General features: G+C 38.7%; 1 protein-coding gene across 1 annotated transcript in view; it reads left to right on the top strand.

The window, feature by feature from the left end:
• The window catches only part of AGBL4 (AGBL carboxypeptidase 4), a 1,384,112-nt gene that overhangs the window by 650,492 nt on the left and 706,103 nt on the right, over positions 1-27,517 (top strand). Inside the window, exon 4 of the mRNA XM_059898403.1 lies at positions 1,536-1,630. Within this exon, the coding sequence (XP_059754386.1) occupies positions 1,536-1,630 (95 nt within the window). The remainder of the gene's footprint in view (positions 1-1,535; positions 1,631-27,517) is intronic.

Raw genomic sequence — 27,517 nt, 5'->3', positions numbered from 1 at the left:
TGAAACTGAAATGCCTGGAGATGGGGTCAATGGCTAGGTCTCTGAGGAGAAAGGAAAACATGAGTTATTCCTAAGAATTTATTTCATAGAACAAAGCATTTTATGGTAGTCCCAAATATGAGGCCAGAGGAAATGGTTTTGATTTTCTATTTTTAAAGGAAAATGAAATTTAAAGGCTTGAAAAATTGCCACTATATTTATATTTATTTTTGCCTTTATTTTGGAAAACAGACTTGGTTAGAGTTATGGAATTTGAACCTTAGTGAGTAACTCAAGGGTAGAGATCTTGGATATCTTAACTTTTTTATCCCTTGGGTTCAACTATCAATTCTCCATCTTTTAATTGCATGGCTCAAGACAAGTTAGTTAACTGAACCTCAGTTTCCACATCTGTAAAATGGAAATGTTAATCTTTTTATTATAATTATAAGAAAATATTTAAAAAATTTTAAGTGTATAAAATTTCTGGCACTTGACATTAATACCTCACACAATAAACATTTGTTCAATGAAATAATACATGAATTTTGATGCTTCTGTCTTCCACTGCCTCTGGCTAGAAAAGCCAGCCTATGCTTAACCTCTTGCAAGCTTTTCATTTTCTATGACTATTCAGGCTGCCCTTGCCCTGAACATCATCCTCTCTCCTTTGGACTATTTCAGTGGTAATTTAATGTCTTTTAAACCCAGTTCTCTTTTCTTTCCCAATCTCTCCTCCCCACTTGTGACAAAGCTGTCTATTGAAACAAAGACCTGATCTCTTTTAACTATACTACCCTTCTGGAAGGGTTTTAGTCATCTAAAACATTCCACTCCCCCATTTTAAAGGTGAGAACCAGAGAGGGAAGGAACTCACCCAAGTGTCTGTGCTCCTATAAATTGATACTGAGATTAGGGTTGAGCTCAGTACTCCTGGCCCCTAGCAGAAGATAACAAAGGGGGAGCAGACATATATCCTTTAGTTCTAATCAAAGGGGTGCTGAGCAGTTACAAATTTTTTAGTTTCAATTTTGCACTAAGTTGTTATCTTTAGTTTTGTTGAACTTCAAACACACTACTGTTACTGTAATGATAATATTATTCATTTCCATGGAAATTCTAGGTAAGCCTAGAAAGAGGGCACAATTAATAATGGTAACTAAAACTTATATAGCTTTCACTATGCACCAAGCATAGTTCCAAACACTGTACGCTTATTAAATTATTTAGTTCTCATCAGTAATTCTAGGTACCATTATTATCCCAATTTTTCAGATGAGGAAACTGAGGCACAGAAAGATTTAGTAGCTTGGCAAAGTCACGCATTGAGAGTGGTAGAGTGGGATTAAAACTCAGGCTTCCAGGTTCTAGAGTCTGTGTTCTTAAGCTGGCAGAAAGACATTGAATTTCTGTGAGCGCCATTTATCCTCACTATGTTGGCAGTTAGTCCATATTGTTTCCTATAACCCTGCTTATTACTTCCAGTCCTAATTATCAGGAAGTGGCAACTTGAATAGCATAGTCTTCTGATAAACTTTTCCCTCTTTCTTTTTCAGAGAGTCATTTTCAACATTGTTAACTTCAGCAAAACTAAAAGTCTTTATAGAGATGGGATGGCCCCTATGGTGAAATCTACCAGCAGACCAAAATGGTAAGTGACCCACAGAATGGAACCTCCTTCTGACTGGGGAATTTGACCCAAGGCTCAAGTTTATCTGCTGTATGGCTAGGGCTTAGTCTCACTGGCACTAAGAAGAGTTAGATGAGTTTCTGGATGGCCATTATCTGGGCTCTAGGTACTGCTCTTTGAGAATGTTGGAATAGAAAACATGGTCCCATGTTTGGAGTCACTAGCATTCTATTATGCAGGAAGGTACAGTCTGTTATTTGATAAACTCCCTGTCCTGTTTGCCTTTTATCATGATATATTTGGAAGCATAATTAAAGTTCATTCCATTCCTTTCTTTTCTAACCTGGGCATACATATTGTACGGTAACCTAGGAGGACATCAGGAGCTACAGTTTAGAAGATATCCCTTGGTTTGCTTGTTTGTTGTGGTGTTTTGTATAGATGTTGTGTGGGTTTTTTGGATGTTAAAGTTCTGTTTGTCACATTGCTATAGTGTGGATGAGGACAGTTGTGTAGGATTACTTAATAATAGTAATGATGATGATGATGATAATGTTAATAATAACTACTGTCACTTACTGAGAGAGCCCTCTCTTTGGCAGATGTTTAATATTTGCTGTTACTAGTCTCACAAAATTTTTGCAAGGGAGATTTTAAATATCCCTATATTCAGATGAAGAAATTGAGGCTAGGATAGGTTAAGTACTTTCTCATGACCATAGATAGTAAGGGGAGGAGCCTGTGTTATTGTTATCCCACACTGACATTCAAACCAATTAATTTCTTCATCCATTCATTCGTGTATTCATTCAACATTGATTGCACCAAAATGAGAGTCTTTAAAGACAGAAACCAAGTGTTATTCATCTGTCACACAGTAGATGTTAAATGAACGCTTTTGAATTGAACTGAATTCATGATGAGAATTTACATGTAAAGTGCCTGGCACTTGCTTAGTGCTCAATAAATGTCATCTATTATTGATAGTTTATGTAGAATACTATACAAATTCCAGGAATTGTTAATATTATTCTAGCTTTGATACCTGTTCAAATATTAATGACTAGTGAGAAGATCATCTCCAAGTACCTATATTTATAGAAAGCTAGCAATTCATAAATATTGAATTGTGCTTTTATGTAGAAAAGATACTTGGCAATTTTCTATAAATGCTGGGCTGAGAAGCTCAGGTTTGTAAAAGTGTAGGCATTTGATGATGATAGTCAAAACCCTTTATTAAACGATAAAAATATCTTCCTGGGCCTGTTTTTTACTTTACTAAATCAAGTTAACTATACTGCTGTTCCTCAGTTTCCTTTTGACATTGGGATGTGAACAAGGGGTAGGCCTTTGCTTTAAGTCTCTGAATTCGGACTGACTGGATAATAACAGAGCACTTCTTTCTGTTAATAGGCATATGTATAGATAGATGCTTCAAACCTTGTCACCGAAGGATATCACTGTTGACCTGCTCACAAGGGCCTTAAAATAACATTGTACTTCTTTTACCAGGCTCTGTGTTGGGATCTTACATAACAGCAATAATCACCATTTGGTTTCCTCAAGTGTTCAGTTCTGGAGTCTTCTCTTTTTGTGTGCTTTTGAAAATCCTTTTGCCTTAATTATTTCATATTGTTTTGTTTTGTTTCTCATGGACTACCATTTGGGTCCTGTCTGTCAGGGTTCTTGACAAGCTTTTGAAATATTAATGAGTCCTTGTATTTATATTATAATGCCTTAGAATTAAGTTAGCATTCTTATCCAATGTTGGCAGGCTCTCAGCAGCCTCTGTTATCCAGTCACTGGACTTCTCTAACCGTCTAAAAAGAGTTTAAAGTTTCAGAACCAAGTTTGTTGTAGTTGAAGCCAATAAGACACAAGGTACCAGAGTAAATCAAGTTGTTGATAGGTCTAATCTCCCCTGTTTTTTGCTTTACCATCCCCAGACTTTGGATGGAAAGCTTTTTATCTTCCTTCACACTCCCCTTTCCTCAAGCAAGACATTTGGATATTTATTTACTTGATAGGACTTTATTGAGCACCTGAATGTGCTATGCACTATAGATATTGGGCATATACAGCATGACTATGACAGAAACGATCTGTTCCCAAAGAGAATTTTCATTTTAGAATTTTATTAACTGATCTCTGCAGGCCATAATTGTTACCCTTCTTTCTACTGGTTTGTTCTGAAGATCCTTTCTGTCCCTTTGGTGCTTTCTGCCTAGGACTTTCTTCCATTCCTTTGTTGATTCCCAGTATGAGAACCTATCTTCCAGTAATCATCATCCTAAATGTACCCAGGGTAACATAAGAAGTGATGTGACTGTTTAGCTCTCAGATTATTAGATTTTACTGGTCCTATGGAGTTCCACAATTTAGGATTCTAAACAATGTCCCGACTTGAGGCTGACAAATGCCATACAGATCTCATGTCTTCTCTAGTGTCTTCCTAATTCTAGTGTCCCCAATACCAGGGCAACCACCATAATAAAAGGAGAAGTAGCGGATACTTTTCTTGTCTATGGGCTTTACCTACTTTAATATTACAAATAGGCCTTGGAAATATTCTTACCTCATGACAAACATTAAAAGCCCTAAATTTCCTGGATGAAATATATACCAAATTGGGAAAATGAACGTTCTTCACATTTTCAAGGTGAAATAAACATTCTTCTTCACCTGTCATAGAGGGCTGTAACTGATTCCAAGCAAAGATGCCTTCAGGACTTAGCATGGGTCTGGTAATCAATTAGTTGTGGAAAGCAAATAAGCAAAAGAAGCAAATAAAAAGCCATTATGCAAATAAATATATGGCCACTCAAGGCTGTTCTGCCTTGAGGAGATAAAACTCAGCATACCTAGCAGCAAAGTGGAGAAACTGAAAGATTCAGAAGTTTTCTGCCTATTTTAGTTCATTCTAATTCTGCTTACATATTAGACTTATAGGGATTGTTGGTTGTTGGGACTCTGTAGCATGAAGTTTTTTCAACCATAACTGATTAATATTTTTTAATATTGTCAAAGGCTGAAATTTCTATGTGCTAGACACTGTTGGAAACCAGCATTACAAAATAGCTGATATCTGTATCCTCACCTATGCAGAAACTAAACCTAGGATATTTACCCAGCTAGTAAGTGGTGGCATTAGCTAGAGACCTCAGGACTCCACCTTTACTGTTCCTCCCATATTCCATGCATGGAAAGGGTAGAGAAGGGGGCGCAAAGAAGCAGCGTGTAGCATGCAGCTGTGTGGCCTTTGGTAGATCTGAAATAACTTCTCTGATTGATTTGTCCATTGTAGTAGATTGAGGAGATTGGACTAAATCTAAGATGTAGCTTTCATGTAACACATTGTTATTGAGAATCTAACTTTGTGCTAGGTACTGGGGTGATAAATATGAATAAGACCTGGATTATATCTTTAAAATTTTATTTTTTAGGGGTTTAAATGAAACAGAAACATAAATAGGCACAATGTAAGGAGCATTGTACTAAAGACCTCTAGGGAGGTATATAAAATGTGCTGTGGATTAGAGATGAAGAAGAAAATGATATTATTAGGACTCGGGGAGAAAGGGAGAAGCTTCTGGGGCAGGTGGCATTTCAGCTAGATCTTGAGGAAATTGGACAAGAACAAAATTAAGGAAATGGCATTCCAAATGCAAGATATAACTTGATGAGCCATGATACCTCTTTTATGAGCCTCAGTTTCCTCACTGTAAAAAGTGCATAATAATACTTTCTTACAGAGTTGTTATGATAAATAAATGTGAAATAGATGTGTAAATACTTTTTAAAGTCTCAAGGATTTTATTAATTCAATAAATTTCTTTTCCTCTGTCTCACCCAAGACTGACTGAATGAGTGTTATTCCTTCTTTCCTTCCCCTTCTCCTTCCTTCCCACCCTTCCTTCCTTTATTCTTTTCTTCCTTCCTTAAGCTTGTCAATAAATGCTAAGTAGTTACAATGGACCAGGAATTATGTGAGGTATTGGAATAAAACAAGAGAATATGATTACTGTTCTCATAGAGCTCATAGTCTACAGGGCTAGACATTAAATATGTAACTTTTGATAAATGTGATAACTGTTAAAACAGGGGGGGATTCAGCATGCATGGAAACTATTCAGCATGCTATATAGCATTTAAGACTTAGACTGCTTCAAGGATAAGAGACCTTCCTTAGGGATGTTATTTATGCTGAGAGCTGCAAGATGAATAAAAGTAACATCATAGTGGGTGGAGGTATGTGTGAAGTGATAGAATGTGTTTGACGGCCAAGAGTTGAAATAGAACATTACATATTTGATGAACAAAGAAAGGCCAATGTGATTGGAGCATGAAATTCTAAGGAGAAAGTCTGGAGAGGTAGGTGTGAGTGAAACTGAGGTGAGCCTTGTAAACCGAGATAAAGAGTTGGACTTGATTCTGAGGGCAATGTAAAGAAATTGAAGGGATTAACCAAGAGCAGGACCTGATTGGCATTTTAGAAAGATTAGTCTTGTTTCTGAATAGAGAATATCTTGGAGAGGAAGACAGTTGTTTAGAGATTTTCTGTAATACCTTAAGCCGATGATGGATTAGAGTGGTAACAGTAGTGATGAAAACAAGTGGATGGATTTGAGGGTTAACAGAGGTTGAATAAACTTGTCTGTGATTGACAAGCTGTGGCAGGTAAAAGAAAGTGGGGGTGGGGGGTTCCTGCATGACTCCCAAGTTTTCTGGAATAGGCAACAGAAGGGATGGTGGTGCCATTTACTGAAGATAGGGGCCATGGGACAAGAGACAATTTTGGCAGATTTGGTTGGATAGGGGATATGATGAGCTTAGCCTTGGAATCATTTAGCTAGAAGTGTCTGGGAGATATCTAAGCAGAGATGTCAAGTAGGCAATAGGGTATATTGATAAGCAACTCAAGACATGAATATGGAGGTGCAGATTTAGAAGTCATAAGCCTGTAGATGATAACCAGAACAGTGGGAACAGATGTGATCCCCCAGGGAGGTCATATGGAGTGAAAAGAGATGATTAGGACAGGGCTCTGAGAAATCCCCATTTAAAGGTCAGGAAGAGGATGAGAAACACAAAAGAAGATGAGAGGGACCGGCCAGAGAGTAGGAAGAAAACCAAGAAACTGTGGTGTCATGAAACCGAAGAGACATAAAGAAGGAGTGGCTAACACTGCCAACTGCTACTGAGGGGTCAAAGATAATTAAAGGTTTTAAATGCTCAATGTCTGTAGTGACATGGAGGTTGTTAGAAGCTTTGGTGAGTGTACTTTTAGAGACGTGGTGAGAGTTCAAGCCAGACTGTGTGGGTTGGGGGATGGAAAAAGTGTGAAGAAATGGAGACCATAATTATGGACAGTTCTTTCAAAAGTTTGGCTACAAAAATGGAGGAAAGAGATACAAGCCCATGAGATAGACAGCAAGTAAACAAACGGTTAAAATATTCTTTTGAATTAAGTGCAGTGATAGAGTTATGTACAAATAGCAATAGATCTATATTCTCTATTCTTTTTTTTTTTTTTATAAATTTATTTATTTTTTGCTGTGTTGGGTCTTCGTTTCTGTGCGAGGGCTTTCTCCAGTTGCGGCGAGTGGGGGCCCCTCTTCATCGCGGTGCGCGGGCCTCTCACTCTCGTGGCCTCTCTTGTTGCGGAGCACAGGCTCCAGACGCGCAGGCTCAGCAATTGTGGCTCACGGGCCTAGTCGCTCTGCGGCATGTGGGATCTTCCCAGACCAGGGCTCGAACTCATGTCCCCTGCATTGGCAGGCAGACTCCCAACCACTGCGCCACCAGGGAAGCCCCAATATATTCTCTATTCTTAACATAATGATAATCTTTAGCCTTATTCTTGTCAAAAAATGTCTAAAATTTTGAAATTAATGATTTTCTTTTCCTGAAATAATGGTGCTTTACTCTATTGTTACAAAATAATATTTTTGAAAAATTATAAATTCATGAATTAATAATTTGTAAAACAAATAAGTAATATACTTAAAATTAAATTACATCCCCTTGCCCACCCCCCATATACCTATCCTCTTTCCCTGCTTTATTTTTCTATGTTGCACTTATTTCCATCTAACAAACTATAATGCATTATTTATTTTATTAGTGACCTCTCCCTCTATTAGAAAATAAACGCCATGAGAATAGCAATTTTTGTCATTTTAAAAATCACTTCTGGGCCTTCCCTGGTGGTCCAGTTGTTAAGATTCCATGCTCCCAATGCAGGGGGCCTGGATTTGATCCCTGGTCAAGGAACTAGATCCCATATGCTGCAACTAAGAGCCTGCATGCTGCAACTAAAGATCTGACATGCCACAACTAAGACCCGGTGCAGCCAAATAAATAAATAAATATTTAAAAAAAAACCTTTAAAAAATTCACTTCTGTATCCCTAGCATCTAGAACTGTGCCTGACACATAGTAGGTACTCAATAAATGTTTGTTAAATAAATGAATTAATCCATTATCCCTGCACTAAACCTAACAATTACTTTTAATATTACATTTTCCTTTTTAGTTTATTTCCATGGAAGCAATCAAATATATATACCCATTTGTATTCTGTCCTTTTCATTTAACATTATATCAAAGCAGCTTCTCATGTTTGATCCTCATGTTCATTATACCATTGTTGGAGAAGTTTTTACCGTCTTCAGTATCACAAATTACTGTGTCATGTTCCTATTGCTGGTCATTTAGACTGCCTATATATTGTTTTTCTAAAGTAGATACTATTACATAGATTTATGTTTATTAAATTATTTTTTAGAATCAGTTCCTAAGAGAGAGATTGCAGAGTTAATGATTATAAGCTCCTGATACACGTGCTCTCAAAATATATCATATTAAAATGTTACTCTCGGTCTTTCACCCTATCAGTTTTACTGCAATCTGGACAGCATTAAGAATTGACATTGAAAAAAAAATTACTAATTTAGGAGCTGTAAAATGGTCCTTGTAGTTGTTTTGTTCTCATTTAAGTTTTATATTTTAAATCTATTAGCATTAGTGCAATGCCATAAAATCAAGTTTCCAAAAATAAATACATATCCATTAAAAAGAAAAGGCAATGGGGCTTCCTTGGTGGCGCAGTGGTTGAGAATCTGCCTGCCAATGCAGGGGACACGGGTTCGAGCCCTGGTCTGGGAAGATCCCACATGCCGCGGAGCAACTAGGCCCGTGAGCCACAATTACTGAGCCTGTGCATCTGGAGCCTGTGCTCAGCAACAAGAGAGGCCGCGATAGTGAGAGGCCCGCGCACCGCGATGAAGAGTGGCCCCCGCTTGCCACAACTAAAGAAAGCCCTCGCACAGGAACGAAGACCCAACACAGCCATAAATAAAATAAATAAATAAATAAATAAAATTAAAAAAAAAAAAAAAAAGAAAAGGCAAGACATTACAGACATCTGGTTCTGGGACAAGATGGAATAGATGCATTTCTCCCTATGTCTTTCACTAAGTACAGCTAAAACCATACACATTACTTATGGGAAAAACATAGATGACTCTGAAAGGTGAAGAGATGAGGGAAGAATGGCAAGATTTCCCAGGACCTGACAAATGATATAGTGGTGAGAACCCTGGGTTTTATTGTTGCCTCATAAATACCAGAATGGTTGCTCAAGAAACCAGCAACCTGGAAATGCCCATGGGCACAGAGAAAAACCAAGCCTTCCCAAAAGCCTGTTCTGGTTAAACAAAGGACAGGAAAGGGGCAGCCTAGTAAGACAGAAAACTTTGAGAAAATAATTGCCTACTCTAGCCAAACACTGTGGAAAAAACCTGTAGCCCCATATTCTCCCTTAACAACAAAGGTTGAGTGGGGAGCATAGGCTTCCATTTTTGCTCCAAACCCCCAACCAGTTCATATCAGAGAAAAGTACAGAACTGGGACTTTTATTCCAGCTGGTCAGTAATGAACCCCTCTCACCTATGATGTCAGACCACATGAGGAATCTGGATTTCCACCACCCACTTGAGGATGAGATCAATAACAGAGTGCAGGGGAGCAGAGAAAGAATAAATGAATGTGAGGATGGAACAATAGAAGTTACCCATTCTGAACAATACAGGAAAAAATAGACCAAGTAAAATGAACAGAGCCTCAGAGACCTATGTGACACTAAATCTAATATTCATGTCATTAGAATCAAAAGAAGAGAAGAGAGTGGGACTGAAAAAGTGTTTTAAATGGAGGAAATCTTCTCAGATTTGAAAAAAATACATAAACCTACAGATTCAAGAGACTGAGTGAACCCCAAACAGGAAAAACTGAGGGAAATCTATGCCAAGAAACATCATAATCAAATTTCTGAAAACTAAGCACAAAGAAAGAATCTTGAAAGTGTTGAATAATAAGAGGAAATATGCCAGAGGGAAGCGACATAATGTTTCTCAAATGCTGAGAGAAAAGAATTGTCAACCCTGAATTCTATATCTAGCAAAAATGTCTTTCAAGCATGAAGGGGAAATCAAGACATTCTAGATGAAAGAAAAACTAAGAATATTTGTGACCAGTAGACCTATTCTAAAAGAATGGGTAAAAGAAGTTCTTGAAACAGAGAAGAAATAATAAAGAAGGGTTCTTGGAATATCCAAAAGGAAGAAACAGAAAGAGTGAAAGTATGGGTAGATACAACAAAATTTCCTTTTTCTCTGTGTTCTCTAAATTATGTTTGGTGTCAAAGCAAAAATTATAACATTGTCCAATGTTTTCAATGTATGTGGAGGAAATACTGAACACAATTGTGTTATATGTGGAGAGGTAAAAGGACTTAAAAGGAGGAAGTGTTTCTACACTTTTCACTCAAGTTGGTAAATGTCAACACCAGTAGATTATGATGTTATGTATTCATATTATAATAGGATGGTGAAGGAGGTGGGGCGGGTGTAACATAAAGGGGTAGCATCTGGGAGATCTTTGTTGTGGTAACATAATTCTGTATCTTGATTGTGTTGATGATTACATGTGATAAAATGGTATAGAACTATACACACACATTGTAGGAATGTAAATTTCCTGATTTGATGCTGTACTATAATTATGAAAGATACAGTATTTGAGGGAAACTAAGTGAAGGGTATACAGGATCTCTCTGCACTAGTTTCACAAATCCATTAGAATCTATAATTACCTCAAAACAAAAAGTTAAATCCATATTACTTAACTCTATTCCCCCCACACAAAAAAAAAACTCCCAAAGCATAAGAATAGTTTGAAGAATGTCAAAAAGTACAGAAAGATCTAAGATTTCCAAGGGATTGAAAGAGGGGTGGGAGAAAACATGGGGAGGGGCCTTTTGAAGCCAGAGATGTGGCAAAAGGAAAAACTCTAAAAAATTTAGCCTAGAATAGATAATGTAACCCAAGGAAATGTGGAAGTAGAAATAGGGTAGTAGGGTGAGAGTAACATGGACTTGAGTCTATATTCCACCTCTGGGGAGGGGGTGAGGACAAGATGGCAGAGTAGAAGGACCTGAGTTCACCTCCTCTCACAAATATACCAGAATCACAACTAACTGCTGAACAACCATTGACAGAAAAGGACTGGAACCTACCATAAAAGATATTCTACTTCCAAAGACAAAGAAGAAGCCACAGCAAGATGGTAGGAGGGGCACATTTGCAATACAATCAAATCCCACAAATGCCAGGTGGGTGACCCACAAACTGGAAAATGATTATGTCACAGATGTTCTCCTACAGGAGTGAGAGTTGCTTTTTTGGTTTTTATTTTATTTTTTTTAATAAAAAAAATTTTTTTGGCCACACTGCATGGTATGTGGGATCTTAGTTCCCCAACCAGGGATTGAAACTGTGTCCCCTGCATTGGAAGCATGGAGTCTTAACCACTTGACCACCACTGGAAACCCCAGGGTGAGAGTTTTGAGTCATATGCCTGGCTCCCCAGTCTCGAGTCTGGCATCAGGAGGAGGAGCCCCCAAAGCATTTGGCTTTGAAGGCCAGCAAGGCTTGATTGCAGGAATGCCATAGGACTGGGGGAAGCAGAAATACCACTCTTGGAGGATGCACACAAGGTCTCGTGCACACCTGGACCCAGGGGAAAAAGCAATGACTTCATAGGAGCCTGGGCCAGACCTGCTTGCTGGTCTCGGAGAGTCTCCTGGGGAGGCAGGGGGTGGCTGTGGCTCACTGCAGGGACGACACTGGTGCTAAAGGTACTGGGGAGTATTCACGGGTGTGAGCTGTCCTGGAGGCCGCCATTTTGATGCCAAGACTTGGCCCCACCCAACAGACCTTAGGCTCCAGTGCTGGGATGCCACAGGCCAAATAACCAACAAGGCAGGAACACAGCCACACCCATCAGCAGACAGGCTGCTTAAAGTCTTCCTGAGACCATAGCCACCTGTAAACACACCCCTTGACACAGCCCTGTCCACCAGAGGGACAACACCAACTCCACCCACCAGTGAGCAGGCATCAGTCCCTCCCACCAGGAAGGCTGCACAAGTCTCTTGGACCAGCCTCACCCACCAGGGAGCAGACCCCAGAAGTAAGAGGGACTACAGTCCTGTAGCCTGTGGTACTGCAAACACAGAAAATTAGACAAAATGAGACAGCAGAAGAACATGTTCCAGATGAAGGAACAAGATAAAACCCCAGAAGAACAAAGTAAAGTGGAGGTAGGCAATCTGAAAAAGAATTCAGAGTAACAATAGTAAAGGTGATTCAAGATCTCAGAAAAAGAATGGAGGCACAGACCAAGAAGAACGAGAAATATTTAACAAAGAGCTAGAGGATTTAAAGAACAAACAGAGTTGGACAATATAATAACTGAAATGAAAAATACAGTAGAAGTAATCAATAACAGAATAAATGAGGCAGAAGAATAGATAAATGAGCTGGAAAACAAAATGGTGGAAATCACTGCCACAGAACAGAATAAAGAAAAAAGAATGAAAAGAAATGAGGACAATTTAAGAGACCTCTGGGACAACATTAAATGCACCAACATTCACATTAGAGGGGTCCCAGAAGGAAAAGAGAGAGAGAAACGGCCTGAGAAAATATTTGAAGAGATAATAGCTGAAAACTTCCCTAACATGGGAAAGGAAACAGTCACCCAAGTCCAGGAAGCGCAAAGAGGCCCATACAGGATAAACCCAAGGAGGAACATGCTGAGACACATATTAATCAAATTGACAAAAGTTAAAGACAAAGAGAAATAGTAAAAGCAACAAATAACATACAAGGGAATCCCCCATAAGGTTATCAGCTGATTTTTCAGCAGAAACTCTGCAGTCCAGAAGGGAGTGACACAAAATATTTAAAGTGATGAAAGGGGAAAACCTACAACCAAGAATACTCTACCCAGCAAGGCTCTCATTGAGATTTGAAAGAGAAATCAAAAGCTTTACAGACAAGCAAAAGCTAAGAAAATTCAGCACTACCAAACCAGCTTTACAACAATGCTAAAGGCACTTCTCTAGGTGGAAAAGAAAAGGCCATGACTAGAAGTACGAAAATTTGAATTGGAAAGCTCAGCAGTAAAGGCAAACATACAGTAAAGGTAGGAAATCATCCACACAAAAACATGATATAAAAACCAGCAATCGTGAGAAGAGGAGAGTACAAATGCAGGATATTGGAAATGCATTTGAAATTAAGAGACCAGCAACTTAAAACAATCTTGTATATATAGAGACTGCTATATCAAAACCTTGTGGTAACCACAAACCAAAAATCTACAAGAGATATACACACAAAGAAAAAGGAATCTAAACAATGCTAAAAATAGTCATCAAGGGACTTCCCTGGTGGTCCAGTGGCTAAGACTCCATGCTCCCAATACAGGGGGCCTGGGTTGAATCCCTGGTCAGGGAACTAGATCCCACATGCCACAACTAAAAGTACACATGCCGCAACTAAAGATCCCTCATGCCACAGGGAAGATCCTTCATGCCACAACTAAGACCCAGCACAGCCAAATAAATAAATATTAAAAAAAAAAAAAAAAGGTAGTCATCAAATCACAAGAGAAGAGAACAAAAGAGGAAGGGAAGAAAAAAGACCTACAAAAACAAACCCAAAAGAATTAACAAAATGGCAATAAGAACATACATACTGGTAAGTACCTTAAATGTAAGTGGATTAAATGCTCCAACCAAAAGACATAGACTGGCTGAATGCATATAAAAACAACAGCCATGTATGTGCTGTCTACAAGACACCCACTTCATATCTAGGGACACATACAGACTGAAAGTAAGGGGATGGAAATAAGTATTACATACAAATGGAAATCAAAAGAAAGCTGGAGTAGTAATACTCATATCAGACAAAATAGACTTTAAAATATATTCCATCTCTGGGTCTTCCACAAGCTCATGGAATGAATCATGAGTAAGTCATACAACCTCTCTGTGCCACAATTTCCTCGCACAGGACCCAGCAAGGTTGTCCACTCTGGATGATCTTCACATTGTGCTGCCTGGAGGGTCCTTGCCCAGGCAAGGGTAGAACCCAGCCAGGATGCAGGCCATTCTCTCTTATTTCCACCAGAGAAGATGTGCTTTTGTCCTCTTCCGTTATCAGTGATTGAGTTGAATTTTGTTTTAAGAAAGATATATACTGACATCCCTCTCCCCTCTATATAAAAGAGAGATTATTATCTACAGTCTTTCAGATGGGGAATAGAAACCAGAAGAAGACAGGTGACTTGCTCCAAATCATACAGCAAGTAAATGCCAACAGAGCCTGGAGCCCACATGGGACTGAATTATAGGCCTATCACTTTCCTCACTGCTGCCACATTGCCTTCAAATGAAGTTTGAAAACTTGGAGCTTGGTGACAACTTCTACCATCGTCTAACCATTTAGTTTTATATAGTGCATCCTACCAACTGGAACTATCCAACAATGGAGGGCTGTCAGCATGTGGTGAGTTCTAGAGCTGCTTCAGTTGAAGGAGGATGGTTCCCTGTCAGGGAGAAGTGGAGGGGATTCGTGCTCCGGGAGGGAGAGTGGACCTATCAGTATCAGTGTTCCCAATTAAATTATACGGCATGCTGGCAAAGTATTATAGTTACTGGTATTGTTTTAACCTCAAAACTCAAATGGAAAGAAGCACAGAAGGGAAGAGGGAAGGAAAGAATCCATGCTACAATCCCAGCCATGGGACCATGAGACAAGTGAGGAAATGAGTGAGAGCTGAAGAGAATTTGCTGATTAATGAACCAGAAGGTGGTGACTTCCAAGATCCCTTTAAACTCAAACTATGGCCTAAATTACTAGGATTTTAGGTCCTTTGTGTGGAATTCAAGATTAATGCACACCATTCTGTCATAAACAGCTTTCAGACATTGTGCTTGGTTCTATGATCCTCTCGGAACTTTGGAAAGGATCCCTATCACTTTCCCAATCTTACGAATGAGCGTACTGAGGCTCAGAGTGATTAAGTAACTTGTTCTAATAGTTTAGGAAAGCTAGTAAGTGGCAGAGCTGGGATATGAATACCGAGTCAATAATTTAAATCTTAGTCATTTTCCCTATTTAATATAGTAGTGGTTAAGAGCTTAGTTATGGTTTGAAGTGGAGCGATCTGAAGTTGAACCTGGCCCTGTTGTGTCTGTCATGAGGAGAATATGTGACTTGCTCAAGATCATACAGCAAGTAAGTGCAGAACAGAGCCTGGCATCCACGTGGGGCTGACTAGCAGACCCATAATTTTCCTCAACCTGCCCCACTGCCTCCCTTTGCTTTTTCTCCAAGAAAAGGGGCTGACATGTAATAGCTTGGTGTATGAAAAAAAGCACTGGCTTTGCCGTCAAACAGTTGAAACTGAACTCAAATCTCAGATCTTGCCTTTGGGCAAAACCAATAATATTTACCATTTATTTACTTCAAATAATACAGACAGTGTGCTTAATATCCTGCTTGAATGATCTCTCTCACAGCAGACAGGTCAGAACTTGGGTGAGGAGACTCAGTGTTTGTGATATGTGATAATACCAACATCCCAGAAGGAAGGAGTCTTAGTGATTACCTAGACAAAAGCCCACATTTTGCACACGAAGAAACTAAGGGCCAGAGAAGTATTTGTCTAAACACTCCAAGTACTCTGTAAGAATTAGATTTAAACCCAGTACCTCTAACTCCTGGGGCACAATATGAAACAGTCTGCAAAACAATTTATTGTTACAAAATGATTTTGCATCATGGTATCGTCACGATAGCTCCAGGAGGCAGGAAAGTCAGAGGTTATCACCTCCGGGTTGAAGAAACCCAGGCTCGGAAAAGGGTGTCATAACTACTCAGGGGCAGAGAGCAAAGCCTCAGCCCCAGATCTGTGTGACCCTTAGCCATGCTGTTTCCGTTACCTATTCCTGACTGGTAGGGTGACCAACCAAACTGGTTTGCCTAGAAGTATGGGGTTTCCTGGGATGTAGGAATTTAAACTTTAGTTTTAAATTGAGGATTTCCTGGGAAAACCAAGACAAACTGATCATCCAACTCCTGAGGGAGAGGCAGAAATGAAGACTCAGGGAGGTAACTCTAAAGACAGAACAGAAGAAAGACCCTGTGTTAATATTGGGACGATAAAACCAAAGACCACAAAATAATATTGGCATAGTCCACTAATACTCTAATCAATTTCATCACTAATATTAATGTTATTACCAGTTACCCTTGAACATTTTCCTATTAAATAATAGTACCAAGAGCTATGTTTGCATTTAGGTTAGGTTTCAAAGTGCTCCCTTCCACCTTAGGTTAGGGATCACTAAGAAAACCTGAACATTTCCATGAAAACTTACAATGGCATTATGTTAAAATGTCCATGTAGTTTAATATTTTAAGAATTGAAATATGTAGTAGAAAGAAATCAAGAATAGGAATCTAAAAATCTGAGTCCTAGTCCTGACAATACTGTTCTGAGATTTAAACAATCAAAAAAGATCCATATTATGGAAAAATCTTTGTATAAAATGGTATTCATTATACAGTAGTTGATAATGACAGAAACTCAAACTAACCTAAATGTCCAAAACCAGGAACATTATTAAGTAAATTATAATATGTCAACTTGATGCAGTATTATGTAGGCATTAAAAATAGTTTCCAAGCATTAGTAATAACACGGGAAAATGCTGATCTTATATAAAGTAAAAAAGTAGGGTATAATACTATATATAATTGTTATAATAGTATGAAATCTATGTATGTATATATACAATACATTAAATGCACACATATATAATACTGTTAACTGGTGTCTATGGATGGTAGGATTATGGTAGATTTTTATTTCTTTAGAGTTTTTTATATTTTTAGATATTCTATAATTTTGTATTCTTGAAAAATCAAAGTAATATTTATTAAAAATAAAATAATAGTTTGTTAAATGATGTTAAAAATTTACTTACACTTGGGTTGAGTCATATCACTTTCCTGGGACTAAGTTTCCTCATCTTAGTAAAATGGATGTAATGTACCCTATCCTTCTGACCTCCCAGGGTATTATTTGTATCAGTAAAGACAATGGGAGTGAAGGAGTAAGAGGCGTTTGGAAATACAGGCCATGACCAAGAGTCAGATTCTTATTAAGAGATGAGACAGATGGACATGTAACCCTACTAGTCACCTGTGGCAGTGGTGTGCTAGAGCTGCTCCTATCAGCTTGCAGAAGCTGATTATTAAGTTTTCAGCAATTTTGTGAGCTGCTTTTAAAACCATCGGTAGTTTTAGTTTGAAATCATCACGTACTTATATCATGAAAATTGAATCAGGCCATTAAGGTGACACCAGCACCTCTTGAATGTTGTGAGAGGCTGAAGAAATGAATGGAAATGTAGATTCTTGTATATTCACAGGACTTTGTCTCATTTAGGTCTCCAAAAGGAAACAGACAGCACACCCAAGTTAGGATAATTTGAGGGAGGTTTATTTATAAAGGCCCGTTGTATTAAAGATAGGTGGTGTAGAACCACAAAGGATAGTGCAAGAACCTGGGGCTAGAAACATCAGAATTGTTACAGGAGGGAGAGGTTATTGTAACCTAGAAAGAGAGAGTTGTATAGAGTGGGCTGCTTTGAAGGTAGTAGTGACCTTCTATCAAGAAAAATAGCCAACCTTAGATGACTTTATGGGATGGGATCCAGAGAAATAAATACCTCTGCCTCCTTCCTGACTCTGATTTCTTGCTAGATGTCCCCATTGGAGGACCTAAACAGAAGCCAGAATCACAGAATGCAGTTGATGTAATCCATAGAGGTCAGGCATCTCAGGCAGAGAAAAGGGTAAAGAAGGATGAAGAGTGTTACAGAGGGGCAAATGGAATGTAGTCAGCACAGTTTAGCTTCAGTTTCAGTTTCCAGCTGACACTGACCTGAGTCCTTGTTTTCTTATGAAAAGGTATATAATAATACCCTACTTTTCAGGATGGTTTTGAAGATTTAATAGAATACATGTGAATCACCTTACAGGACGCACCTGATGTACAGTAACGTGTCCAAAAATGGTGGCAATTATTATTGTATTATATTACTTCATATCATTGAGCTATTTTTCTCTTATCAATAAAATAGATAAAGTACTACTCACTGCCCAATGGTTATTATAATTATAAACATTAACCTTAGGATATAAAAACACTCTGTAAGATATGATGCTTTAAATAATATTAAATATAAGATGGACCCTACACTCTTTATCAGAACTGAAAACTCAGCTTTCTGTTTCTAGATCCATCACCCCTTTCTCTACCTATAGAAATCCTACCCACGTGTTCTTTTTTATACCACAGACTTGCAAAGCCTCTTCCTATGCCTGGAATACTCTTCCTTTTCCTCTTCCTTCTCCTCCTCTTCCTGGTTAACTTCCGTATTTGCATCAGGCTGCAACTTAGATGCCGTTTCTTTGGGGAAAGCATCATCAATGGAATCACTAAGATGAGATCAAGCACTCATGTATTCACACAGCTTCCTCCTATCATATACTGTATCCTATATTCCTATGGATTTAACTTCCTTCCCCTATAAACTTGTAAGTTTCTTAAGGGCATGACAAATTAATTTGTCATGTCACAGTGTCTATATATATTAGGATATGCTAACTATTGTATTAGATTGAAATGTCTAATGGATCAAGCAAATATAATTTTCTAATAATTTATAATATAAATTTTCTTCATCATGAACAAATGGATAGGGTATCTCTTAACTATATAGCCATTCAGGGGCCCAGGGTGACTGTTACCTTCAATGCACAGCTTCCAGGGTTACCTGGGCATCATCTCCATTCCAGCCAGCTAGATAGGAAAAGAGGTAGGAAGATCCCACGTGGGAGCTCTTCATTAGCAGTCCTGAAAATGGCTCGTAGTACTTTCAGTCAAATTCCATAGGCTAAAATGTAGTTTAACGGCCATAACTAACCATAAAGAAAGTTGTGAAATGATGTGTAGCTGTGTGTGCAGGAAGAAGTGGAAAGCAAGGATTTCTCTCGATAGCTGGTGGAGTTGGCTCCACTCTCACACATAGGTACTCAAATACTTATTAAATAATTACATGTATTTCTTCTTAACAGCTCATATCACACAAGTAAAGACTTTCTTGATTCTACCAAGAAAATATTCGTGTTTGCATCACTTTTGTGGCACTTACCTTCCTCTACCTGAATTACAGTTATTTGTACACATATCTTACCTTCCACCAAAAATTACAAATTCCTTGAGGACAGCATCCAGCATGTGAAGCAATGAGGTCTAGTGGGAAAAGCAGTAGCTTAGGAATCATACAGCCTCAATTTCAGTCCTAGTTCTGCCAGGTATTATATGTGTGATCTGGGTAATTTCCTTCGCCCTCTGAGCCTTAGTTGCTGTTAATGATATTCATGGCCTCACTTATTTCTTTGGGCCTCTACTAATCTTTTTGGTTGTGAATCAACACCTTGAGTTTGCTTTCAGTTTATGTTAACTGATAAACATAACAATTAGATCAGATTGGATTTATCTGGGGCCATGTGTTTACCTTTTAGGGTAATTGTGATTGGACCAGGAACAGAGACCAGAGATTTATAAGGACCATTTTTTTTTCCCTGTGATTAATGAAGTCAAAATATGAGCTGACACTTAACTGCTGCTCAGCTGAATCTGAGGATTCAAATTCATGATAACAAAAGAAATAGCGATATGCCCAAAGATTTGTTCTTAGGATGTTCATGGCAGTATTGTAATTGGGAAAAATTATAAATTATCTAAATACTCATTAGCAGAGATTGGTTAAACATAGTTTATATATCATAATATGAAGTCATTAAAAATCATGTTGCAAAAGAATGTTTAAAACAAAGCTAATATGTATACATATAAATGACATAAACAAAAATATTCCTAATGGTTTATCTGTGTATTTTGGGTATTTTCTTTCTTTTTTGGAAGTGCTTTCCTGTTATGTTTCAAATGTTTAAAAATGATTATCATTGCTTTCATAACTTAAAATGTATTTGTAATTAACAAAACAAAATTTATTATAATTGTGCCCTCTGACTTCCTGTAGTCATTTTATACAGATCATATTCTTCATGAGTCCAGGATTGTTCAGGTTATCACTGTTGAGCAGGTCTTTAAATTTAGGATTTATATTCTTGTGCCAGCTAGGTCTGGGTTTGATCATACGTCTCTCTCTTATTTTAATAACAGCTTTATTAAGTTGTAATTCATATATCATATGGTTCACTTATTTAAATTTCACTTATTTAAAAATTCAATGGTTTTTATTATATTTAGAGTTATACAACCATTACTATGATCAATTTTAGGACATTTTCATAATTGTTAAATAAAATAAAAATAAAAACCTGTACCCATTAGTAGCCACTCTGCTTTCCCCAATCCCCAGCCCTAGGAAACCACTAATCTATTTACGTTCCATTTCTATAGGATTACCTATTCTGAACATTTCATATAAATGTAATCATATAATATGTGGTATTTGTGATTGGCTTCTTTCATTTATCATAATGTTTTCAAGATTCATCTATATTGTAGTACATGTCGGTATTTAATTTTTTTATAGCCTAATAATATTCCATTATATGGATAGGCCATATTTTAGTCATTAATTAGCTGATGAATGTTTGGGTTATTTCTACTTTTTGGCTGTTGGGTATATAACTAGCAGTTGAATTGCTTTATTGTATGGTAACTCTATGTAACCTTTTGAGCAACTACCAGACTATTTTCCAAAGTGCTTACACCATTTTACATTCCCACCAGCAGTGTATAAAGTCAAGTATCTTTTTTGATTTCTGTATTTTGTTCTCCCATGTTGCGTGTGTGTATGTTGTATGTGGTATGTGTGGGTTTATGTGTGTGTGGTGTATGCGGTATGTGTGGTTTTGCGGGGGTGGGTGTGGGTGAGTAATGTGTATGGGCGGGGTGTGTATCTGCACACATTTGCCTCTTTTGCATCACAGTCAGGGCTGGTGATACCATTTAGGTACTGCATTATCCACCCCCTCCCAGAATAAAATTCTTTGTGGCCTGTTGGAGGCAGATCTTGCTTGGCAGCAGGCTACAGCCAACTCCATAGCATGGCAGCCACTAACCAGGCAGATCTATAGTTGGTCTCAGGGTTTCCAAGCTTTGGAAGGGACAGTATCTCCTGTTCTTTCTAGCAACTACTAGGCAAAGTAGTAGTACCCCTGGAATGGGGTACGGTCAGAGCTCAGTTTGCCAGCAGTCTCTTAAAGTGGTTATTGAGCTTAATTATCAGGGAGGATTTCAAAGAAGACAAACTTCTTCCCCAGCAATGCCCCTTTTCTTCTTGATCCATCTCTCTGGAACCAACTTCTAAAACCCAGGTTCCTCCACTTACTTTGCTGGATTATTAAGCAGTTTATGTAACCTCTCAAGCCTCTGTTTCCTCAGATATAAAATGGAGCTAATAATATCCATCTTACAATGTAGTTGGGAGAATTAAAGCTATGTGACCCCCCCAAAATATTGTAGCTGTAAGAATTATTGGTTCAATTTGCTCTTTTTTCATAAAAACCTTGCATTGTCTCTAGAACTTAATGCCTTTCCATGAAAGTTTGCTTTTGTTATCAGGTCTATGTTTTCAACCAAATCCAGAAAGCTTTATTTGATATAAGAACTTAATAAGGATACTTGGATCATAAGCAGAATACTTACTATTCTTTGGCTTATGATCAAGTATATCAGAAACAATAAAATGATTTAACTTGAACCCAGATGTGGTTTAACATAAGCGAGTTTAAAAAAAAAAGGAAAAATCTCTGCTCACAAAACAGCACATTATAAAATCCTAGTCATTTAAAGAAGATGTAACTGAAATAGAAGGGATTACCTCCCACTCACTCTGGTAAGAAGAAAAGGAACAATTAAAATGAATATATTAGGGAGAATATTATTTTTATTTCAATATTTCTATTATATTTTCTCCAATTACATGCTGAATAGGGTTATTTAGTGTAACTGAAACCCCAAGGTAGAGTTTAGAAAGAGTGAATTGTAGAAGATAAAGGCAGCTCTCTTTTGCAAGCCGGAGGGTAGTTTTTCCTGACAAAAACAAAGATCAGACAGTAAGTATTGGGGGAGGTATGTAGTTTTGAGTGAATCAACAGTGATAAAGTCTCTCAAGTCTCTACCCTTTGTCAAACTTCTTTTTCCAAACTGGATAATATAAAAAGATTCTTTATACACCACTTTGAGAGGGCATGTGGGTGTGTGTAAAGGATGGTGGGAGAGAGTATAGGGGAAGGAGAGAAGAAAGTAGCACCTTTAAAATTCTTACAGCTATCATAGAATTTTAGAGTCTGAAGAGACCGTAAAGATCACCTGGTCCTAACTCTTAATGAACAAAAGATAAAAATGAGGCTCAGAGAGGGGGCATTCTTTTCCCAGAGACACATAGCAAGGTGGACAAAACCACATCTGAAACTTGGGTCTCCCCTGAGGCCAGAGCCAGACTCCTAAGCTGAGCAGCCCCATGGGTAGCTTCATGCTGTGACTGAAAGAGATCCAGATGTGAATACAGGCTCTACCTGGTATCCTTCTGGCTCCAGACAAGTTGTTTCATGTCCCTATACCTCGATTTCAGTGTTTCTGAAAGACAGCCATGACTAGTTTGGGGGCAGTTATGAGAATTAAGTGAGAGAAGGTGGAATGAGTCACGCAGTGCAACAACTGGCATCCCCTCTCTCTACCCATTCCTCTTAAGCTTAGACTTTACCCTGTACCGTGACCAGGCCTGGCTAGTTTTCCAGAACCTCTCAGCCTCTCCCCGGCCCAGCCCTCACCTCGTCCACTCTGGCCTAGCGCTGTGAGTGCCAGCCCCGAGCAGCACCGACTCGCTCTGCACAGCAGAGTGCGTTGCTCACTCTGTCCTGCTCAGCACGTTGGTATCCCCATGACAGCTCAAGCAGGTCCAAAGGTCAGGACCCAAGCCCTGACAAGTCCTGTTTTGAATTTGATCAAGGCATCCAGATGTTTGTTCTGATTAGAGGAATTTTGTAGATGACGGACTCCCACTGACCACATCATCCACCCCAGTTTCCAAGACTATTTCTGGAGCTGAGCGTTTGCTGAGAAATGTGCCTGGAACCTGAGCTGTTCTTACTCTGCTTGCTCCTGGTTTTCTCTTTAAAAAGGACCATGTGAAGGGGTTTTTCTAGATCAGGTTGGCAAACTTTCAAAAGTGGCTTGTGTTAGTTCTTGCCTTCCTCTCTCCCTTTCTTTCCTGTTCTCTCTACCTAACTTCTTCCCTGTGTTTAGTAAAAAGATAATGAAGGCAAGGACTTTTACTAGATATTGTAGGCGTTAAGTCATAGTACCAGTGATTTACAATCCAGCAGGAATCTATTTATAATACACCTGGGTAAGTGGTATGCACAGGATGCTAGGGAAACAAAGAGGAGTGGGACTGATTCCACACAGGCTGTCAGGGGAAACTTCCCTGAAAAGGTGGCATTTGAATTGAGTCTGGAAGAAGTTGAAATGTGTGAGCTTAGCAAGCTGGGTAAATGGGTGTCTGGGCAAAAGAAAGAGTACTGCAAAGGTATGAGAAAGCAAGGTGTATTTGGGAAATAATGAGCAATTTGGGCTGACTGGAGCACTGTGTGCTGGGAATGGGAAACATGAGCAGAACTTGGGTCCTGTTGCAGGTAATAAGACCAGAAAAATAGGTTGGGGACAGACTGCTGACTGTGAGCTTCTTGAGGTGGAGAAAACACTGTATTCTTTATACCCTCCTAGAACCAGAAGCACAATAGATGCCTTGTGAATGTTGTTGAACTGGTGTGAGGCACCACCATCTTTCTTCTGAATTACTGCGGTGACCTCCTCCTGACCCCCTGCTTTTGCCCTTGCACCCCTGCAGTCTATTCTCTACAGAGCCACTGCAGTGAGCTTTTCAAAACACAAGTCAGATCATGTCACACTTCTACTCACTTCATTTCTTACTGCTTTTTCCCTTGCTCCCAGTGATCCAGCTGCACTGGCTTCTTTGCTATTCCTCAGGCACGCCAGACACACTCCTGCTTTAGGGCTTTTGCACTAGCTGTTGCCTTTGCCTGGAAAGCTCCAACTTCAGATATCCATATAGCCACTCGCTCACCTCCTTCAAGTCTTTGCTCAGAATTCTCCTCGATGGCATCCATCCCATCATTTCAAAGTGCCCCCACCCCAGTGCCCTTGATCCCTTTTATCCTATTCTACTTATTGCCATTGTTGTTGTTTCTAGTCCTTATGTTCTAATAGATTTATGTAGTTCGTTTTTTAAAAATTATGTTTGTCGTTTATGCCTGTCTTCTCCTGCTAGGACATTAGTGTCACAAAGGTCGGGATCTTTGCTTTGTTTATTGATGTATCCCAAGTACCTAGAACAGTGCCTGGCACATACTAGGTGTTCACAAGATATATATTGTATGACTTCAATAAATATTATCTGAATTCTGCCTCTGTGCTGGACATTTTATAAATATAAAGATGAATAAGACATTTTCCTCATGCTTATGAAATTTGCAGGCTGTTAAGGGAATCAGGACTGGTACATGTCACTCTGTTCTAATACAAGGTAATAAGTAGGAAAAGTCACATAGAAGATGCTAATGGACATCACAGGAGCGAGAGGTCACTTTGAATTTGGGGCCTCTCATATTCTCCTTGAACATTAGAGTAGTAAGATGTGAGGAAGAAGCCAGGAGCAGTTAATCTGCAACAACATAAAATGCGGGAGCAGGGAGGCTTTCAAGAGATCATGAGCTCCAGACTCCTGCCACCAGCATAGTAAATACATTCTCTTCTGAAGGAGAAGAGGTCACTGCAGCCACGAATAGTAGGTGACTGTTCAAGGTCAAAGAACTAAGTCAGGGATCTTATCATGGGATCAGAATTCAGTTTCGTATCCAGGAACATACTGGATATTGTATTCAAATTTTTGTGCATATTTTTACATAAACCATATCTTTCAACTGATTCTTAAGAGGGTCTATGACTTCAAAAATTTAAGAATATACTAAATATGCTTAGCAGGTCAACTGGACATCAGGTTTTTTGGGGTTTTTTTTAACATCTTTATTGGAGTATCATTGCTTTACAATGGTGTGTTAGTTTCCGCTTTATAACAAAGTGAATCAGTTATACATATACATATGTTCCCATATCTCTTCCCTCTTGCATCTCCCTCCCTCCCACTCTCCCTGTCCCACCCCTCTAGGTGGACATCAGGTTTTTTACTTCACGGTACAGGGTGCTTTCCATCTTAAGGCAAGGCTACACCAACCGTTAAGCTGTTTGATTCAATCAGATCTCACTTGGGGGAAAAAGAAGGGACATTATCAGTGATCAGATATGTGCCTGAGAAAGTCCACTTTGACGGAATGGATGATGACTTTTTTGATGGGCCAATTAGAAGCCAGTTAAGAGACTGTTGCTGTTACCCAGGTGAAAAATGATAAGAATGTGAACCAGGTGTGTGGCAGCAGGGGTGGCAAAGAATAGATTTATCCATCCTTTCCACATGTATTTATTGAATGCCTACGATGTGTCAAGCACCATTATTGGTACAGACAATAAAATGGTGAGAAAAGAGATATTGCTCCTGCTATTATGAAATTTACAGTATAATAGGGGACATATATTATTTGAATAATCATAAAAATGAATTTTTAGAAAATTACAAAAATAAATGTATGAATACAATATTTGGTAAATACTATAAAGGCAATATACACATTTGAAAGATAGAAATTTGAATTTAAGAAAGGACCTAGTGATTGGAAAAAGAGAACAATGTTGGGGAAGACAGTTAGGTGTTTGTTTAGGGGGATAAATAGAAGATGGTACTAGTCCTAGAGACAGATAAAAGGATAAGTAATACTGGAAGAGAAGCAGGTTTGAGGTGAGGGAAAGCAATAATGTGTCCATTTTTGCACAAGAGGCTGTGGGACACCCAAGTAGAAGAGTCCAGCTAGAAGCTGGACATATAAATTTGAGCTCAGGAGAGATATCAAGGAAGGAGATTGAGATTTTGTTGTTACTAAGACGCGGGTGATGGTTCAAGCCACCTCCAGAGATGTAACATAATGTGGGAAGACACTCCTCCCGCCTTCCATAGCAGCTCCAACAGGCATAGTTATAAATCAGATGATTAAATATTCAACAGAGTTTGCAACAGATAAGAGTGATTTTGTCTAGTTTCCCTAAATTTTAATATGCTTGTGCACCTTAATCCTTTCATTATCGTAAACATTCATTCAAGTTAAGTATTAAACACTCTTATTTGTCAGGATTTATGTTTTTTTGCATCTGATCTCATTCTGTATTAAAGGCTGGAAATGTGAATGGATTGAAATGTTTGGCAGTAACAGACTGCTTTTGCCTACTCTTGTATTACCTGAAGGTTCTGAAAAGGAAAGAGTATGGACTTTGTTAACAGATGGACCTGGGATTCATTTCTACCTCTCCTACTTTCCAGCTGTGACAGACGAGGTGCTTAATCGTTCTGAGCCTCAGTTTTCTCATCTCTAAACTGCAGTTAGGGTCATCCTGGAGGTTTAAAAAATAATCTAAAACACCCAGTAGAGTGCCTAGCACTTAGGAAGTACTCAGTAAATGCCCATTTCCTATGAATTCAGTTCTCAAGGTGATTGATCTTTTTGCACAGAGCCTCTCATCACTATCTCTCAGAGACCATTGGCTCTGGATTGGCTGGCAGCACTGTACGAGAATCCAATGTCATTCCTGATGGCCACTAGCCCTTGTAGCCCCAAGGAGATGGAATATTTGTCTGGGCTCACTGTATAATCCATGGAGATCCAGTTTGCTTAATGTCATACATGGCCCACACCAGGGTTTGCTTACTGAAAATGAACTCCCAATTAAGCAAATTTTGTGAGCCATGCCAATGTGAGCATGATATACCAAAGTCAATTTGGCAGCTCCTCTAATTTCACCCCACCAGGACATCCTATCCTCGTTAAGGTAAGTGGGGTCAGCTGAAGCAGTCCCACCTTGGGACTAGTGGAAGTCCATGATTAATCTGCCTGTAAGTCTCCTCTGGCTTCTCTGCCTAGTTCTTTAGTATTGTGTTCTGGCAATCATGGAACAAACTAAATAGTATATATCTTTGCAGTTGTGGCCCTTTCTTTTTTTAAGAATCGGGTATCAAACAAAGCATCCTGTGACATATAAAAGAAGACATTTTCTATTTCTTCCTTATCAGGTCAGCTGCACAGTTATTTTCCATTGCCATATACAGAATACACAATATCTCTGATTTTGAGGCAGTTGCAGTTTAGTGAGCAAGAAAGAAACTTAAATAATTCCAATATTGAAGGCAGGATTGGTGCCTAAGTCTTCATCTTCATATGCCTCCTGGCACCCAGTTGCTGGCATGTAGCTGGTGCC

Source organism: Balaenoptera ricei, chromosome 1 (genome assembly GCF_028023285.1).
Source record: "Balaenoptera ricei isolate mBalRic1 chromosome 1, mBalRic1.hap2, whole genome shotgun sequence".
Classification (NCBI taxonomy): domain Eukaryota; kingdom Metazoa; phylum Chordata; class Mammalia; order Artiodactyla; family Balaenopteridae; genus Balaenoptera; species Balaenoptera ricei.
This window is presented reverse-complemented; position numbering and strand designations above follow the sequence as displayed.